The 20,000-nt window shown below is 51.6% G+C and overlaps 1 protein-coding gene across 1 annotated transcript in view; it reads right to left on the bottom strand.

Annotated features, from left to right (window-relative positions):
* The window catches only part of rnf24 (ring finger protein 24), a 40,914-nt gene that overhangs the window by 14,824 nt on the left and 6,090 nt on the right, over window positions 1-20,000 (bottom strand). The window contains exons 2-4 of the mRNA XM_062530655.1: window positions 10,798-10,947; window positions 4,036-4,078; window positions 2,852-2,893 (exon numbers count right to left, since the gene is read on the bottom strand). Coding sequence (XP_062386639.1) covers window positions 2,852-2,893; window positions 4,036-4,078; window positions 10,798-10,940 — 228 coding nt within the window. The 5' untranslated portion in view covers window positions 10,941-10,947. The remainder of the gene's footprint in view (window positions 1-2,851; window positions 2,894-4,035; window positions 4,079-10,797; window positions 10,948-20,000) is intronic.

Below are 20,000 nucleotides of genomic sequence, written 5' to 3'. Positions count from 1 at the left end.
CTGGAATAGATTTCCCAATGTTTACCCCCAGAAGTTAATACAGAGAGCCTGTATCAGAGAATTCAACACTTTGGAGGTTATATTAATCTCCACAGTCACGTGACTTCTGCTAAATCAGCGACTATATCTTGGGACATGATTGAGGGACAATGATTCACTTAGTTAAGCCTTTTGTTTGGCTTTCTTTGGACGCCTGCCCAACCCTAAGCACCAAGAGACTCGTTGCTCATGTTGTTTTCCTTCATAATTATATCAAGCACACACCACAACATTTCACCAGACCCAAACTGGTCTCAACTGGATGGAGTTTACTGAGAAAGTCCTATGCTTCATTTAATCAGCATTTCTAAATCGTTAGTCCTTCCACGGTAATGGCAGCGCAAAACTGAGAAATAATGGAAACTCTACAAACCTCTCATAAACTCCTGCAAAGTTTGTGTCCATGCGTTTGCCTGCTGGCTGGGAAATGTGTCCCCTACTGAGTCTTACAGGTCAAACTGACGACTCTTAATGCCCATTTAGAGGATGTCCCATACAGCTCGATTCTCCCCAGGCTTCCGGCAGCCATTACCCCAAGCAATTAAATCAGAGCCCACACTGCCTTCACCCCAAGCATTTAAATCAGGGCCCACACTGCCATCACCCCAAGCATTTAAATCAGGGCCCAATGCGTCACTAATACCAGAGTGACTCACGGGGGACGGCCGGAGTGCTGCTGTGACAGGTGATCTCACCGCAGGTGAGGCCTCATCAAGGTGCTCGACAGCACAGCGGCAGCGCAGCATATCGTGATCTGAGTCATCATCAGGAGCCTTCTGCGTCACGCAAGACGCACACGCAGCCGCTGAGCTCGTAGGGAACAGGGTGAGGACTAGCGAGCTCGTAGGGAACAGGGTGAGGACTAGCGAGCTCGTAGGGAACAGGAACAGGGTGAGGACTAGCGAGCTCGTAGGGAACAGGAACAGGGTGAGGACTAGCGAGCTCGTAGGGAACAGGGGGAGGACTAGCGAGCTAGTAGGAACAGGAACAGGGTGAGGACTAGCGAGCTAGTAGGGAACAGGGGGACAACTAGCGAGCTAGTAGGGAAAAAGCTCTGCTTTATATCTGGCACTCAGTGTTCTGGATGCACATGATAAGCTGAGCTGTCCTGACATATTTATACCAAAACATCACCAACACACAGCCACTGCACAGATAACTGCTTGCCTGGTAGAGGGGGTTATCCAGTCTCTAGCAGTGTGGCCATCAAGTCTCGAGTAGCATTAAAGTTTTGAAAAGTTCAAAACAACACTTTGTAACAATGACAAACCTTGTTTCTGCTCCCTGACAAGACACATACGCATAAGATATGAAGTATGTCCCTGGGTCTGGATGTTTTGTTTTTGTTCCACTGGGTATGATTGCTGGGGTGTGCGTTGTGTCCCTGTTAAGCCACACAGTATTCCTGTGGTTTCCAGCGGCCTGGTGGGTGTTATTGTTTTTCTGAGCCTGGCCACAGCCCCATGCCACATACCGGAGCCCACGGGGGGGGGGGGGGGGGACTGCTGGCCACCACTGCCATGCTAGCGACGACTCCGCCACCGCACACCGCTGCATTGCACCATGGGACATTCCAGCTTCCCCCCGCCAACACACTTGCTACTTTTCATTAGCGCCCATGTGCTATGGCTAACAAACCCAGAGAAGAACCAAGGGGGGTGGGGGGTGAGAGTGAGTGACAGTGTGTGTGAGAGGAAGACAAATACCCCAGAGAGATACAATGTACAGTATGGGCTGATATCTATGCTAGTGTGTGTGTGTGGGCACAGGGCATCTGTGTTAGTAGGCTTCAGCTGAGATGGGGCCGTGGGGGGGGCCAGCTGAAATGACTCTGGCTACAGAATAACTGTTACCCTGACCTCACAAAAATGCACTGTACCTGAACCGCCACATGGCTAAATGAACTCCTCCCTCATTTCCCTGCACAGTCAAGCCTCACGTTCACACACTAAGTTTAGCTGCATGTGATCCCACAAGGCCCCTCTACAGAACAGCACCCAGGCCCACTCTTATCCACTCCCAGCCCAGAGGGGGGGTCGGTTAGCTACACCACAGGCCTGCAGCAGCCCAGAGGGCCGTCCACCTCCACCTCCTCCTCCTCCTTCTTGTCCAGACGGAGATTCGCTGAGCATGACATGGATACTTTAATCATGAGATTAGAGGGGAGTGGGTTTCACACTCTGGGAGTGAACACACACACACACACACACACACACACACACACACACACACACACACACACACACAAACACACACATACACACAGAGAGAAAAACAAGCTGCAGGAGAGAACAGTCTCAGCCAGCCGAGTTGCTCAATCTCACACTGGGAACTCTCTGCCCTCTGCTGTGGCAACCCTGTGGTCAGGATGGCACACCTGTACATGTGGTTTGGTGTATCAAACGCGTCTGGAGAGGATTGCATCGCCTCGGTTATGGATGTTTACTGGAAAACGTGGCAACAAAACAAAGGTGTGACCCTTTACAGTAATTGGTGCTCCACTAAGCTTCACCTCAAACACCACTAAGATGTAAATGAACAGCTATCGTCTTAAGCTGATGATTCACAAGGACGCTTGTTGAGCAGTGTTGCCGGGCAATGTTCCTAAGTATTGCGCTTCCAGCAAGTTCCCTTCAATGTTGGGCAACATTATTTTTCTAAAGAACTTTTATCATCAGTGGACATTTTGTCCATGTGTGTCCAGTCAGGACGCATTGAACAGGTGCTTGCCCATCAGCATTGCGTCATGTGTGGGAAGGCTGCCTTAAAGGCCTCCCCGTGTTAGCGCTTAGCTAGTCAACATCACACTTACCTCATGCAGATTTAGCTCTTTGACCTTCTCCTTCTGTATAACCTGTAAGAACATAGAGGAAATAACAACTCAATGCACTAGCAAAATACTCCCTACATACACCATTCTTGATAAACAGACATATTGACATATTCATGCACACAACAACATAGCCATTGTACTTCCTACACACACCATGCTTTATAACATACATACTGACATATTCATCATGCACACAACAACATAGCCATTGTTCAGTGAAATACTGTACGGGCAGTAATCAGTTGCCCAGTAGGCCTCCATCATCGGGTCTGGAGGATTACAGACGCAACACACACACACACACACACACACACACACACACACACACACACACACATACAGCTGGCTGTGGGGCTGGGCTTTCACACAGTATCTGTAAATGAGCTCATCTTATGTAACCTCCTTGAGGATCGTGCTCTCTTTAATTAGCAATTAGAGGTGTGTGTGTGTGTGTGTGTGCGTGCCTGCGTGTGTGTGTGTGTGTGTGTGTGTGTGTGTGTGTGTGTGTGCACGTAAGCGTGACTGAGCTCGGCCACTCATTTCACGTGCACCAACTCCTGCAAGAGGTGCTTTGCTAGCGATGCACATGAGCTGGGCCCATTACATAAGCACAGCGGGGTCACCCAGGCCAGGAGTATCACAATACACAGGAGACCTCTGCACACACACACACACACACACACACACACACACACACACACACACACACACACCACACACACACACCACACACACACAGCACTGCAGCAGTGCAAGGAGTATCACAACACACAAGAGACCTCCGCACACACGCGCACACACACACACACACACACACACACACACACACACACACACACACACACACACACACACACACACACACACACACACACACACACACACAGCACTGCAGCAGGGCCAGGAGTATCACAACACACAAGAGACCTCTGCACACACACACACACACACACACACACACAGCACTGCAGCAGGGCAAGGAGTATCACAACACACAAGAGACCTCCGCACACACACACACACACACACACACACACACACACACACACACACACACACAGCACTGCAGCGGGCTGGCCAGCAGGACGCAGGCCTGAGCCACACACGCAGGGAAGGGGAGAGAGGTCAGTCAAGCAGAGGAGCAGAGGCGCAGAGGAGCTTACCTGTTTGTAGGCATAGAGCTCCTTGTGTGCCTGATGCCGTAACCTGAAGGAGGATGACAAAAGAGGGACATCTCTCGCATTAACAACCACGCTTCAGAACTATGTGACACAGCACAGTTCATCATCTCTCTGGCTAGCACACTGAGACTGCTGGAGCAGGGACAAGAGCCAGCTACATGTCAGAAAGAAAGCACATTCTCTTCAGAGGGGGAATATATCACCATAGAGCCAGCTACATGTCAGAAAGAGAGCACATTCTCTTCAAAGGGGGAATATATCACCATGGGGCCGCGGGGACTCTCAGCTATCCATCCACCAGGGAGAGCTGCGCTGGAGTCAGAGGATACAGAGACCCTAACACCACATCTTACAAAGGGGCACAGATATCCTAACAACACATCCTACAGGGGCTATTAGCTACACAGAGGATACACAGACCATAACACCACATCCTACAAGGGCTATAGCTACACAGAGGGCACAGAGACCCTAACACCACATCCTACTGGGGCTATAACTACACAGAGACCCTAACACCACATCCTGGGCTATTAGCTACACAGTGGTAGTGGGAGAAACTACCATCCAAAGCAAACTGGCTAACGGTTTAATTTTACTGGATATCTGGTAAGACATTCTGCTGGAAAATCCTACACATACATTTAAGCAATAATCTAGATTGTAGTTAATTGAAATTGCAAACAATTTATCCTATAACTGCCAATAAGATCAATAGTGTTTAAAGGAAAATCAGCTTGACCACAAACAAACAGCAGATCGAGAGCAAGATTGACAGCCCTGTCTGATGTAGATCTCGGTCAAGGCCACAGTGTTATTTGTGTACACAATGGCCAATGGAGCCTTTCCAAATGGATGTGTTCCATGTAAACGTCATCTCACTGACAGGACCTTATTTGGGTCTAAGCGTGTTTGAATCCTGTAGTACGAATGAGGCAATTTCATACCCTCATCTGCCCTGGCCAGGACAAGCCACCTTGAACTCAGTGGCTTCGGCTGCCTACAAATCAGAGGTCCAGTTAGCGTGTAACTGTTAGCCCTGTACCTCCTCAGCTGACCCTTGGAGGTCCTACCCTTCGCTCTGATGAGGTCAACTCAATCGCCACAGTGCCATCTTGAATAGCAATTACCAAGTCCAATGGGCATTCAACACCCAAAACTCCGGTCTCCTGTCTCCTGCTACAAGCCAACTGAGGGTGACACTGCTGGCCTCAGATTGGACCGAGCTGGACTGAGCCGGACTGAGTGGACTCTTAACACTAGTCTTCCCTTCTCAGGTTACAACACGCTCAGGTTGAACTGAAGCTGTGTGGCTACAGTATGTCCAAGCATGCAAAACACAAGCAAAACACAATTTAGACTACCAAGCAACAAACATCAGTCCTCTGCCCAGCACAGCCATGACAGACTGGCCTGTCAGCACACGTGACGGACATGACTACAGGCATCAAGGACACCTGGGCGCTGACGGACACGACTACAGGCATCAAACACACCTGGGCGCTGACGGACATAAGGACACCTGGGCGCTGACGGACACGACTACAGGCATCAAGGGCACCTGGGCGCTGGCTGCGTCTCGTTCCTCATCCCTGCACCTCGCCGCTACAGAGTGCAGGTGCTCCTCCAGCGCTTACACACTACGCCGTCTCTATCATACATCACGGGCGGAATGTTCTGTGTGTCCTTGCCCCCCCCCACACACACACTCACACACACACACACAGTGGGGCGCTAGAGCAGCGGGGCGCCTCTCTCTCTACAGCACACAGCTCTGCTACGCCTGCTGCTGCTGCTGCTGCTGACGCTGCACAGGGAGCCTGCGCCCTGATACCTCGTTATTCAGCCCTGCGGGGGCACATGATGCCGCTCTGGCCTGCGGGGGCACATGCTGCTCTGCCCTGTGGGGGCACATGCCGCTCTGGCTAGTGTGTCTAGTAGCTAAAGGGGGGGGGGGGGGGGGGGGGGGGGGCAGAGCTAAAGGGAGCACCCCGTTCTGGGATCTCATAACACAGATATCACAGCCAGCCAGAGACTGAGCTAGAGGCAGCTGAGCAGTGGGGGCTAACAGGGCAACTCCTCACAGTCTTCAGGATAAACACGGGGACGTGATGTTAAACATGTAAGTGGGGCTTGTGTGTGTGTGTGTGTGTGTGAGTGTGTGAGTGTGTGTGTGTGAGTGTGTGAGTGTGTGAGTGTGTGAGTGTGTGAGTGTGAGTGTGAGTGTGAGTGTGAGTGTGAGTGTGAGTGTGAGTGTGAGTGTGAGTGTGTGTGTGTGTGTGTGTGTGTGTGTGTGTTTGTGATTGAGAAAAAGGAAGGGAAAAGAATCTGTGAATGAACAATAGCACTGAGCAGAACCTGAAGTCTTGCAGGCATCAGCACAAATACATCTAAATAAATTACACGTGCAATCATCTGCAGAGGATGGACAATTAGTAACTTCAATTAGTATGTTAATCTTTGCCTGGACAGTTTGTATGTTAGCAGGGCAAATTCAACATCAGACATGTTTTCACAAATTATATCTAGACTTCTAGAAGACAATAGACTATACAATATTTATCCTCAATGGTTCCCTTATCAACACACACAAAGAATGCATTTTTGTAAAGTCGGCACAGGAGAAACAACATAATAAACACCATTCATGTACACTTTAACACTGGTTGGCCTTGAAAATACTTGGCAAAAACAATGAACAAAAAGGAGTGGACATTTGAAAGAAGTCAAAGAGCAAGACACTAAGGGAGAGGAGAGAAAGACCGGGGAAGAGTGGAACAAGGATGAGAAAAGAGGACAAGTTTGGTTGTAAGATTTACCTCCATTACTAGTAAGCTTAAGCTCTCGGAGCAGAGTGAGAGGGATCTGTAAAACAAGCAGCACAGTCTTGGAGACAGACATTTCTGAAAGACACCAGCAGGTAAAGGTGCAGACGCTCCCGTGGGGTCATAGGGTGGGAATGGGGTGGGAATGGGGTGGGGGCAGGGGTGGGAATGGGGTGAGGATTGACCGGGGTGACTAGAGTTGACTAGGTGGGATGGGGTTTAAAAAGTGGCGTGACACTTTAACCATGAGCAGGATACCAACAAACCCATCTTACACAACAGGGATGCGTTTCCCAAAACCATGGTTGCTAACCTATTAGCAACTTAGTTGGTTGGCAATGGGAAATTGCATTGCAACCAACAAAGTTGCTAACTTAGTTAGCAACTATGGTTTTGGGTAAGGCACCCCTGTGTGTTACATTGCATATTCTCGATGGGTCATGTTGTGCTTTTAGAGGCCCGTCCTCCCTGCATGACAGACAGGACCCAGAGTGACCAGCCTGCCCTCTCGATAGCATGCCTGTGCCGTGTAAACAGTGCCCAGTATGTACACTGTGGCGTGCGAGGCACTTGGAGCGGGGAGTATCTCACGAGTGTGTGTGGCAGCTGGTGTGTGGCTGCTATGTTCAGGCTCGTGCGGGATCTGTGTGTTTACTCAGAGCTGGGATGTTGTTCGCAGGTGGACGCGAGCGCACTCCGGCCTCCCGCCACACGTCCTACATGCGCCTGTGTGTCCAGCGACGTGAATATTGACCCTGACTGTGTGTGAGATGACCTAGACTGACCCTCTCACTGTACTGTACAGAAGCAGGGAGAATGATCAACAGACCTAGAATGGGTAGTCTCATGGCTTTTGTGCAATTGTTTTAGCTTTAGCGTGGTTAAAATGGCAGAAATCATCGCATGTACATAGAACAGCCCAGCTTGCACTGGATGTGCTTTTCTTTTAAGTGTAACACTGGCATGAAGAGAGATAAACTATTGTGCACTTCTGACACAGAGACAATGAGGCACAGTTAATAGTGTGCCGGGACAAAAGCCTGGGAGAGATTGTGCTTACTGCATTATTTCTGTGTGTGCTGAGAACAGCTATCTAAATGGGGACGGCGGCAGGATGAAAAATGGTTTGGTGTTAGCGGTGGGGGAGGGGGCCTCTCTATTTTGGTCCTGTTGCTAAATTTGCTATCATCGTCATATTCCTTCTTCTGCCGCTGGTATGAATATTTTAGCGGTGATTTCTGTGATGGCCGGGCGGTTCTGTGGGCTTTGGTGAGGTGATGGGGGGTGTCAGGGCTCTCACAAGCCACTTTAGAGCCTCAGAGGTCTGGGGAAGGAAGACTGCACCTTTTACAAGTCTTTCAGAGCCACAGTGTCTTTACACTTTAATTGACTTGGTAATCTGATCATGTGAAACATTCTAGATACCCATCCCCCGCACCTGCAATCTTTTTTGGGGGTTTTTTTGTATGGAGAAACTGTAGATATTCACGTAACAGTTCTGTCTTGTGGTCTGCCTCCGACTGAGATCAGGGGACTAGAGCTAGTGAATGAAGCATAAAGGAACTTACCATCTCCCCCGCAGTGTTGGGTGTGAATGTGGAGGAGAGGCGCAGGTTCTCTCTGTCTCACTTGAAAAGAAAACGCTACACACACGGCAAGTTATGGTTCTGCACAGGGCTGCTGCAGGAGGTAACCCCATGGCAACAGTGGCCAGAAGTGTTGTGATTGGCCGAGTAGCCCTGAAAGGCTGATAGGGGAGGCGGGGCTATTCTATTCTCCTGCTCTGGAGATGGAGCTCTAGTTCTATAGCGGGGATTCAACAGTACACAGAGTCTTACAGAGATAAAGGCTAGAACTACCAGGCACGATCTCTAGCTATGTCCACTGGCATTTAGAGAACCTTGAGGCAAGTGGCAAAATGCTATAGAGTGTCTCTCCTGAATGAGGATGTCCACACGACACACACCTCTCAAGGATGCCACTTCTGAGATCGTGACTGCATGACAAGCAGCTTTTGATTACAGTGAGCAGGCTTGCGTATGCTTTAGATGTCAAATGTAGCAAGAATTCCAGCAGGGGAGAGACTTTTAGTAGGTGGGTATAACTTGTTCGATTGTATCGCATCATTTCTCAGATTATCAAGTCTTTCTGCTTCTCCAAACTGTGCTGTTTTGACCTTTTTCACTCTGAACAACAAAAACCTTACAAAAAGCACACCATAACCCAAACTCAACATCAGAGCCAAACTGCCTTACAGTTGGAACCGTGAACCCAACCTCTGGAATGTAATGGTGAATTGGATTTGGATGTGATTCCAGGAGGTTTGTTTACCTTCCTGTAAGCACATGTGCGGGAAATAAGCCCCTTGCTTCAGCATTTCATGGCGTTTCATAACAGTCCAGGTGGCATAAGAGCCAACAACGGCGCTAGTGTTTTCCTTTCCGTCTTTTTAACGCAGTGGATTTGTGTGGATCCTCAGGATGTTGGATCAGTGGCTTATTCTATGGCTGAGGGGCAGGAGGGAGCTGTGCCACGCAATAGCATGTAATCCCTGCACAGGGGGCAACAGGCACTCTTTACCAGCACTGCAATAACATAAAGAATGTTTGTCAGCAGAGTCCGCAAGCTCTCCTGCAAATCTACAGGATGCGTGCAGCAGGGGTCTCACACACACACACACACACACACACAGACACGTCACTCACTACAGTCCCCTCCACGGCTGGTAGTGTGCCACATATTACCTTCCATGCGTATTTTTAGCCACTTTGGGTTAATTCAGTGCAGGGAACTCTTGGTGCATGACTCTGCTACTTAAAGAACCTGCCGACTTCAAAGTTAAAGTGATGAAGGACGCCCCCCCCCCCCCCCCCCTCGCTAGCTCTCTCGCCTGGTGAGAAGATAAAAGAGAATCTCCTCTAAGCAGCACCATCTGTCAGCCTCTCCTCTCCTCTCCTCGCCTGTCCTCCGCAAGGCTTTTTAACATGCGGGCTCCGACGTCCTGCTGCATGAGAGGAAAACAGCCTCAACTCAGCCAACTCTGCTAGTGAGGATTCCACGTGTGAGTGTGTGTGTGTGTATCTGTGCGTGCGTGTCGACACTTAAAGCGTTCTGAAGTACCGTTTCAGTCCTCCATTATAGTTAATGGTAGAGGGTGGGTACCGGGTGTCTGGCCAAACAAGCCTGGACAGTTTCAGGCATCTCTGCCCAGGCCAATGTGGGGATGTTGTTGTGCGTGTGTGTTGTTCCTGGTAGCCACACACTCTCACTGGCCACTGTGGGGATGTTGTTGTGCGTGTGTGTTGTTCCTGGTAGCCACACACTCTCACTGGCCACTGTGGGGATGTTGCTGTGCGTGTGTGTTGTTCCTGGTAGCCACACACTCTCACTGGCCACTGTGGGGATGTTGCTGTGCGTGTGTGTTGTTCCTGGTAGCCACACACTCTCACTGGCCACTGTGCAGGACGCGGTGCTGGACGCTGTACTCAGAGAGCGCGGGCTAGCGCACGGTCCAGGCAAACGAAGTGTCCAGGCTGCCCTGCTGCGTGTGAGGGTCACGGGCCAGCCTCCCGGGCCAGAGGGAGAAGATGGGCGTGCGAGCGGACACTCATCTCCTTAATGTGCTGCACGGCACACAAATGAATGAGCCAGTGGCCAGCGGTGCTCCACTTGTGTTTCTCATTAACATTCAACACAGCACGCGGACGCACGAGAAATGAGAAGCAAGGACTTTATTTCCCACTACATGGCTAGCACTGCAACTGAAATGGTTGTGCAGATCATGCCATTTCACTGCTTCCAGCACATGGGTGTGTACCAGGGTCAGGGCTCTGTATGGTAGAGGCAGTATCATCACACGTGTGTGGACAGGACAGACGGAGAGGGGAGGAGGAGGAGGAGGAGGAGCAAAAGGTCTTACCGAATCAGGTAGCAGCAGAACAGGAGGCTGAGGATGAAGACGAAGATGGCCGTGCCAAACACCACGATGTAGATGTTGAGGGGAAGGTTCTGGAACCCTATATTCGGCATTCTGAAACTGTAGTGCTGGTACTCGGAGCTCATGGATATCCTAGAGGAGGAGTAAAGAACAGGAAGAGAGGAGAGGGAGAGAGGGATAGAGAGGGAGGGAGGGAGGGAGAGAGAAAGAGAGGAAGTGAGACATCAGACATTGATTTGCTTAGTGTGTGTCTTAGGTGCAGACATCCATTAGGCTCAGCACCAGGCAGTCTCTCAGAACAGGCAAATGTCTGGACAGCACACGCAACACAGCGGCTGCTTGCCTGCTTCTCATGCTCTGGCCCTTTAGCTGGTGTGTTGTGTGGTCAGCCTGAGTCTGGTCCACTCTGTGCCTCTGCGCTCTGATTGGCTGCATGTCTGGCGCTTGAGTCTGGTCCACTCTGTGCCTCTGCGCTCTGATTGATTGGCTCATCATTACGGAGCCAGACTGATGAGTAGCGGAGCGGCAGCATTGGCTTAATGCCTTTAATAAATGAACAAGTGCTGGGGAAGTGCAGCAGCCGCACGCCCCACCGGGAGCTAAATGACTCTAAACGTCTCTGGTCTGGGCAGCGCGGGGAGGCCATGGGAACATTGGTCCTGCAGGACACATTACCCCTCGGCCGGGCTCTCGGAGCCGCGGTCAAATTAAAGCTAACAGGCCATCCGAGGTGCCGTGCGGCTTCTTCCGTCTGCACAACTTCACAAGGGCATGAGCCCCACCCACCCGGCTCACTGGAGCTCATTGTGGGAGACAAACCCTCAACACACAGAGCAGAGCATTCAGCTGAGGCACACACAGGCTCCAACACACACCCCTCAGCGGAGAGGCACACACAGGCTCCAACACACAGCCCTCAGCAGAGAGGGGGCATGTCTGAACATGCCCCTGAATATCCTGCTGGGGAGGATAGGCGGTGAAAGAGAAGAGAGGAGAGGAGAACAGAGCAGCTTTCGCTCATTCAGAAAAACCTCAGCTACTGCGATAAAGCCACACTTCCGTCCACCGATTCATTGACAGACCACTCACGCACAAACACACACACACACACACAGATCATTCCCAGTTCCCACACTCACTCTCTCCCACACATGCACACACACACATGTTGCAATATCAACTCAAAACACCCTCATCATTACAGGAAAATTCAAGCGTAGCCCATGGAGTCAGAAGTCCAATTTGGTCCATAAATCAATAACTCACTTTGGAGAAAAATCAACACGGCGAGAACAGCGTGGGTCTCTTTACTCCTCTCCTTACACAAACAAAGCACACCCTTCCGCCTTACTATTGTGGCAATACCTTGCCCTGAATCACCCTCCTGGCCAAGCGCTGTGATCATAAACACGAGCTGGGCACTATCTGGCGGGGCTGACGCTCTGCCCTATGTTGGCCCATGCTGCCAGTTTACCCTGGCGCCGTGCCCACTGCCCATCTCTGCCTCCCCGTTCCCTCCAAAACAGCAGACGCTGGCCTTTATCAACACTGTACCCCCCCCCCCCCAGCCCACAAGCACTCAGAGACCATGTGGCCCACACACATTCCTGACCTCCTTCACTGTCTACGCAGACAACACACACACACACACACACGCACACACACACACACACACAGACAGACTAACACAATTATGTAAGGGAGGAGTACAGTACATCAGCCGAGTGAGCTAGAGAGCACAACATATGGTGCAGCCTCACATAACATTAAGGTGGAACGTCCTCGCAGGGTTACCAAGTTCATGTTGGAAAATGTGTGTGTGTGTGTGTGTGTGTGTGTGTGTGTGTGTGTATGTGTGTGTATATGTCTGTGTGTTATCATCACATAGTTAAAAGGCTGGGTTGTCGACTTGTCGTCTCAGAGGAGAGCTGAGAGCTGCTGCCAGCCACTGGCTCAGTGAGTACAGAAAGCTATAGTGGTGGTGGAGGTGGTGGAGGAGGTGGTGGTGGAGGAGGTGCTTCTGCCTTGACTCTCCTGCACTCCTCCCCCACTCCTGCTGCAGTGGAGGAGAGGAGGAGAGGAGGAGAGGAGGGGCAACTCCCTTCAGAGAGCCATTTCCACTCCACCACATTCCTCTCCACTGTCACATTCCCGCTGCTGAGATGAGCTCCAGCTCCACTGCCATGTGCTTCAGAGAGAGCAGCTCTACAGCAAGTCTACAGGGCATCTGAACTGCACCATCTAGCTGGCCGAGAGCAGCTCTACAGCAAGTCTACTGGGCGTCTGATCTGAAATGGTCCACCATCTACCTGGCCAAGAGCAGCACAGGCTGAGGCTGGCCAGCAGAGTAGTCCCTGGGGAGGGGTGGGGACAGCAACCTCATACTGGAGTGCTTATTTACACTCCCCTTTCAAACAGCCTCAGCCAGGGTTCATATCAGTCAAACTGACTGCCTGACATCCATTATGCATGTGGGGGATGGGAGGACTTTCTGTCATACTGTTAACTGTGTTCGTGTGTGTGTGTGTGTGTGTGTGTCCATGATTTAGCACAGTGATGTAGCAGACCCCCATGAAAAACACTCTTAGTTAAATGAATCACCGCTGGCGTCACAAAGGAACCGACTCTAAAGCCACACCCACCCTCCCCAGCCAACGCCATCTCACAGACAACACTACGCAGACAACAACACTACAACGACTACACAGACAACACTACGCAGACAACACTACACAGACTACACAGATAACACTACACAGACAACACTAAACAGACAACACTACGCAGACAATACTACACAGACTACACAGACAACACTACGCAGACAACACTACGCGCTGAGCTAATGTAACAGGGTCCTGCTGCTGTGCAGGAGAGCGCTACGCTACCTCAGACCACTGCAGGCAGCATCCTGCCACTGGTGGCCCAGCACCAACCCCCCCCCCCCCCCCCCCCCCCCCCACACACACACACACACCACCCACCTCCGCCCGTACGGACCTCTGCCCCACGTTTCCGGCTCCAGATCCGGCAGCGGAGCGCCTGCGTGCATCCTGTCCGAGCCTGCGTGCTGCCACATAAAGAGCGGCTCTGTCTGCGGCCGGCTGCGCTGTGCCGGGCAGCGCGGCGTCACGTTACGCAACTCTCACTGGGCACGCTCCACAGCAGCCCAACTGCCAGCCACTCACGCGCAGCCTGTTAGCGCTGATGTTAGGAGGCCACTGTTTGACTTATCAGGCGGCGATGACCTCCTGGCCTGGAATGCACTATCCCAATCAGGCAGGTGCAAACAACTACCTGTCTCGTTTTTATTGGTGTGACAGTTGGATTGCGCCCAGATTTTTATGAGTTTATGACCCATGCGTGAAGATAGGGCACTTCTTAAGCTACTGAGCAGCAAGACAGAGGAGCCAGAGTAGGACACTGTTTGACGCCTTGGCTACGTAGGCTGCTCAGTCCAGTCGCAAGCTAAGCTGCCTAGTGTCTTCAGTTCCTGTATCCTTGTAGCTGTCTGTTATAATCATCTCCAAATGCTGCCAGCCAGTGGGCCAAAACAGGAAGTGTCTTATCACCATCCATGGCTCTGACTGGGATACTGATCTTTGGCAGCAACATCAGCCTTTGATATAGGCTCTGATAAACAGGCGTCTATGCTGGCTACCACAATAAGCCCTTCTTTCATCCATATTCACTTACAGTATTTGCTAAATACTGTTTGCCTGGGCTCCACAAAAGGCCAAATCAGACATGCATGGGTGAGGTGGAAGGCAGTAAAAGTGGGAACTGTAAATGTCAACACAGTAAAGAGTCCATTATGGGAAGGTGCTGTGGAGGAGAGGACAAGAGAGGTCTGCATGAGGACACACAACAGACGACACAACGCTCATCTGACCACAGTCACAGGCACCCCCATCCAACATAAGTGTGCCCACACACATGCCACGCTTTCACCTGCCTGCCTGACGCCTGCTGACCCAGAGAGCTGTAGACTAGACCGCCCACCTGCCCTGCCCCGCCCCGCCCTGCCCTGCCCCGCCCCGCCCTGTCCTGTCCTGCCCCGCCCTGTCCTGTGCTGTCCTGTCCTGCCCCGCCCTGTCCTGCCCCGCCCTGTGCTGTCCTGCCCCGCCCCGCCCTGTCCTGCGCTGTCCTGCCCTGCGCTGTCCTGTCCTGCGCTGTCCTGTCCTGTCCTGCGCTGTCCTGCCCTGCGCTGTCCTGCTCTGTCTTGTCCTGTCCTGTCCTGCGCTGTCCTGTCCTGCCCCGCCCTGTCCTGCCCCGCCCTGTCCTGTCCTGTCCTGCCCCGCCCTGTCCTGCCCCGCCCTGTGCTGTCCTGCCCCGCCCCGCCCTGTCCTGCGCTGTCCTGCCCTGCGCTGTCCTGCTCTGTCTTGTCCTGTCCTGTCCTGCGCTGTCCTGTCCTGTCCTGCGCTGTCCTGTCCTGTCCTGTCCTGTCCTGCCCTGTCCCGCCCTGACCTGTGCTGTGCTGTGCTGTGCTGTGCTGTCTTGTGCTGTCCTGTGCTGTGCTGTCTTGTCCTGCTCTGCCCTGCGCTGGGAAAAGCCTTCAGCACAAAACAAGGTGCTTTAGAGATGTCAGTCAAACGCACAGCTTCCGCTCCCCCACCACAGGGAAGCAGCTCTCCAGAAAATGGACTTCCTCTTTCTTCTTTTGATCTTTTCATATCTCTCTTTTTTCTGTTGGCCTTGCTATTTTTCAGAATGTCAGTCCCTCTCTTCCTGAAGTCACCAGGACAAAGACAGAAGAACTCCGGCGGCACCATGCTCTCTCTCTCTTCTATCGTCCCCCCCTCTCTCTCTCCTCTCCCTCTCCCTCTCTCTTCTCTCCCCCCCTCTCTCTCTTGTCTCTCTCTCTCTCTCTTCTCCCCCGCCCCCCCCCTCTTGTCTCTCTCCCTCTCTCTCAGGACACTGCCGGTGAAGGTGGTGCTGAGAGGCGGCCATTGAGAGCGAGGCCATTCATTTGCGCGCAGCATGTTTCCACTCTGAGGAGTGATGGCTCCCGCATGGGTCGCGCTCTATTCGCTCCGCACCCTCCCAGAGCTTGGCCTGCCTGCCACTGGAAAAACAGCGCCGATTCCCACACACTAGTTATGAAACCAGACCCACACAACACATTGTGCCTGGGTAATCAAAGTAATATGTGTGCTATAACTAAAATGGATTACAGAAAAATACTTTTAAAGAAAGCTTTTCAACCATGAGTCCTTCATTCCAGAGCGAAAAGAACTCCCTCTAGATCTCCCTCCTGCAGCTAATGGCACTATAAACAGCGCTGACAAAAGTTTGCACATTCTGACATCTCTCTGCTCCCCCTGCGCCCTGTGACGCTGCTCTGACGTACTTGTCACCATAGTAATGCACCAGAAAAGCCCCTCACATCAGCTCTGTTTCTTTTCAACACTCTCCATACGACTGCCATTAAGACCGCTAAAAATACAGCCCACACACTGACAGAGTGCAGAGCCGGAGAGGGATGGAGGGAAAGAGAGAGAGGGAGAGAGAGGGAGAGAGAGAGAGAGAGGGAGAGAAACTGCCGTGTCCTGACAAGGAACAAGAGGTGTGGGATCCTGCCGGACCTGTACCGCTCTCACCTGCCCTGTGCACACAATGGGCTGAAAGCATGGCTGATGGCAGGTGAGGTGTCCGACAGGAAAGAGCTGGCCGAGCCCCTACGGTCCTGTGTGTGCCAGGTGGACTCCTGATTGAGGCTTGTCCAGCGCGTCCATTCAGCTGCCATCTGCTTGTGTTGTGTGTCCACAGGAGAGATGTGGGCTGTGCCGTGCTGTGTGGCTATGAGACGTAGTCACTGACTAACTCCTCTGTACTACAGTACTTCCCCTCTTTCTCCTGCCCACTCTATCCCTCGTTCCCCACCTCCCACACGTAACCTCAGCTGGATTGCATAACACACTGCAGGCCTGGAGTAACACACAGTGCTCTCTCTCACTCCGCTCATGTGCATGTGCCTCTGTGTGTGTGTCAATGTACGGCGTCAGTGCACGTGTGTGTGTGTGTGGGTATGTGTGTGTGTGTGTGTGTGTGTGTGTGTGTGAGTGTATGTATGTTTGCGCAATGGTGTGTGTGTGTCTGTAGGTGTGCATGTGTGTGTGAGTGCCTTTAGGTGTGTGCAATGGTGTGTGTGTGTGTGTGTCTGTAGGTGTGCATGTGTGTGTGTGACTGTGCGGTGCATGTTTGCCTCCTGACTGCGGTGTAGCTCCCACATGTAGTGTGAGAGCCTTTGTGTTTGGGATGTGCCTCCCAATCAGGCTAAGCCCTGAGCTGCACTTCCACAGCGCTGCTGAAGGAAGACGTGTGTGTGTGTGTGTGTGTGTGTGCCCTTCATCCCTCCATTCAGTCAGACCAACACAAGCACCAATAAGGAGCCTTCATCCCTCCATTCAGTCAGAGCAACACGAGCACCAATAAGGAGCCTTCATCCCTCCATTCAGTCAGACCAACACGAGCACCAATAAGGTGGCTTATCAAACATGATGCCTAGAATACGTCAGTAGAATGTGTTACTTTTAAATGTATCAGATGGTGGGGATATGCGTGCCGAGTCAGGATGTAGAAGGTGGTACGCTGAAAAAAAAGTTTGGGAACCGCTGATCCCGACTCCAAGACCTACAGGGTAGTACGAGATGGCATGAACTCCTGGCCGTCTCAGCGCCCTCTCTGGCCGCGTCAACCCCCCCAGTTCTGATGTAACTGATCTTCTCGTGGTGCTAGGCTGTGTTTCCTTCGTCCAGGTTCACGGCACGTTGCGCCTCTCTCATGGAGAGCTTACGTAAAGCTCACACGAGGCGACAGAGCTACTGAAATAGCCACCATGTGAGAGCGGAGCAGAGCAGAGCAGAGCAGACCCCCTCAGCAGTCTGGAGGAAACTAAAGCAGCACTCACTCCGAGGGGCCTTCTTCCTAGCAGGGTCACCGAGGTGAAGGGTAAACCAGGTAACCCTGCTATAAGGGGAGGCTACATGATATTATATGAAAACATGGATAACACCAGCACTTAACTGATTAAAGATGTTCAAGGTTCTCCGCTGCAGATGCCCTGGTGTTCATTTTCTAGTGACGTCTTCCACTAGTGCTGTTTGTTCTAGATTATTCCCATCCTAGCAGGAACTGTACGTCTATCAAAAGGAACAAACCTGGACATTTGACCTTATCAGTGGGTGTTACAGTAAGAGTGAGATGAGTCAGGATCTAGCTGAGTAAATGATCGTGTGATCTCTTTTCTTGTAATCACCACTTATTCTTGTCAAAGAGGGTTGAACACACAAGAGAGGGAGAGAGAGAGAGAGAGAGGGAGAGGAAGAGGAAGAGAGAGAGGGAGAGAGAGAGGGACAGAGAGAGAGAGGGAGAGAGAGAGGAAGAGAGAGGGAAAGAGAGAGAGAGGGAGAGAGAAAGAGAGGGAGAGTTCTCAGTGGTGTTAAATGAAGTGGAGCAGAATCAGTGTCCACTGAAAGGCCCCACATAAGGACCTCTTGAGCACTGCCAGGCAGCAGCCCCGGGTGGGTTCCTGACTCCACACACAGGAAGCGGCGCCCAGAGACTAAACAGACGTCTCCAAGTACCTGGTCTTCATTTGATGGCCGAGGCTAGCGTCTGTTAGCCACCTACAACATAATTCCATGCTCACTTGGGTTCTGTTTCCCTTTAGTCACTTCAATCAAGGCTCATGGGCCCACTTACCAAAGCACTGGGTGAAGAGTCCAGCACATGTTCACCACCAGGCCCACATAAGAAGCAGTCGAACAACATCAAGAGGCAGACAAGATCCCATTTATTTCCAATAAATCAAACACATAATCACTGGCGGCCATCTTTGTAGGGCAACACACCGAAATGGTTATGGATGATGTGGGCTTTGAAACATGGTGGTTGTTCTATTCTAGGAATGCTGAAGCAAATAAAGGAGAAGTAGATTACCCTTCTTCCCTCACACACACACACACACACGCACAGAGAGAGAGAGAGAGAGAGAGAGAGAGAGAGAGAGAGAGGGAGAGAGAGAGAGAGAGAGAAATGTCAGAGGGTGACTGGCAGTGAAGAGTGTGATGGGGTTACACCTTGGCTGGAGTGCTTGCCTCGGTATGGGGGCGTGATTGTTGAGGAGTAACAGCACTGATGCTATGAGCACCATGCCTCTACCACTTAGAGTGTCCAGTCAGTGGTACCCTGTTTGCTTACATGTTGACAGTCTATTGCAACACACTGCTGTCCAGTACCACAAGCAAATCTAGCCTGTGACAGCGGAACGAGGGCTGCCCCCAGCTCTCTAGCAAGAACACGGAGAGAGACACACACACACACACACTCCCATCCGAACCGCCTGGACTCCATCACCGAGCCTGTGAGCTCATCCGCATAGCTATCTGGGCACACAGAGCCAGACTGAAAGGGGAGCTCTCTGCAGATCATTCCGGTAAACTTCCACCCAGTAGGCATGTGTGCCTCCCCTGCCAGTAAAACCCAAAGAGTAAGGGTGCCCGTCTCGCGCCAAACAAACCACAGATCAATGCCTGCCTGTTGTGTTGACCCCTCGCCCACACAGGCATGATAAGGAGTGAAGCGTGGGACAGACCCAAACATGACATGCTGTAACCCCTGGCCTGGGGCGTCCCTCCTTCAGGGGAATTACTCCAGCACATGAGCCTTCTGACCTGATCAATCAGCCACAGGCAGCATCCTGTTTCCTTATTCCTGCGGTATAGGCGGCGTTAACCTTCACCATGAAATCAATACGATGGAGTCACTTGAAACTAACTGTGAATGTTTAGAACTACTCTTTTCAAGGGAGTGCATTCGGGGATTATTTGTCTCCATTGCGAGAGGGTTGGCCTCTAAGCACAGATTTCATGGGAGATGTTGAGCAATTTCCTGATGGTTATGAGTCATCGATCATTAGTTCGATGGAGGGCTCTGTGTAAACAGACTGTGTTATCACAGGGAACAAGTCCAATTATGGCATTGCACTCCTACCAATGTCAGTTTCTGTTGCCTGTCCAAGGGTGAAAAGTGTGTGTCAAGACTTGCTCCCACATTTCCATGCAACCGCCAACCGCTCAAACACACCCACACATGTGCACACACTGACTTTTAGGGGCTATTTAGGATCTTATCCCACTCTCTGGCTGTCCTTTATTTTGTCTGAAAAAGCTGGCCGGCTGCAA

The sequence above is a fragment of the Sardina pilchardus genome, chromosome 2 (assembly GCF_963854185.1).
Source record: "Sardina pilchardus chromosome 2, fSarPil1.1, whole genome shotgun sequence".
In the NCBI taxonomy this organism is placed as follows: Eukaryota; Metazoa; Chordata; class Actinopteri; order Clupeiformes; family Clupeidae; genus Sardina; species Sardina pilchardus.
Note: the sequence above shows the minus strand (reverse complement) of the source record. Positions and strands in the feature narration are given on the sequence as shown.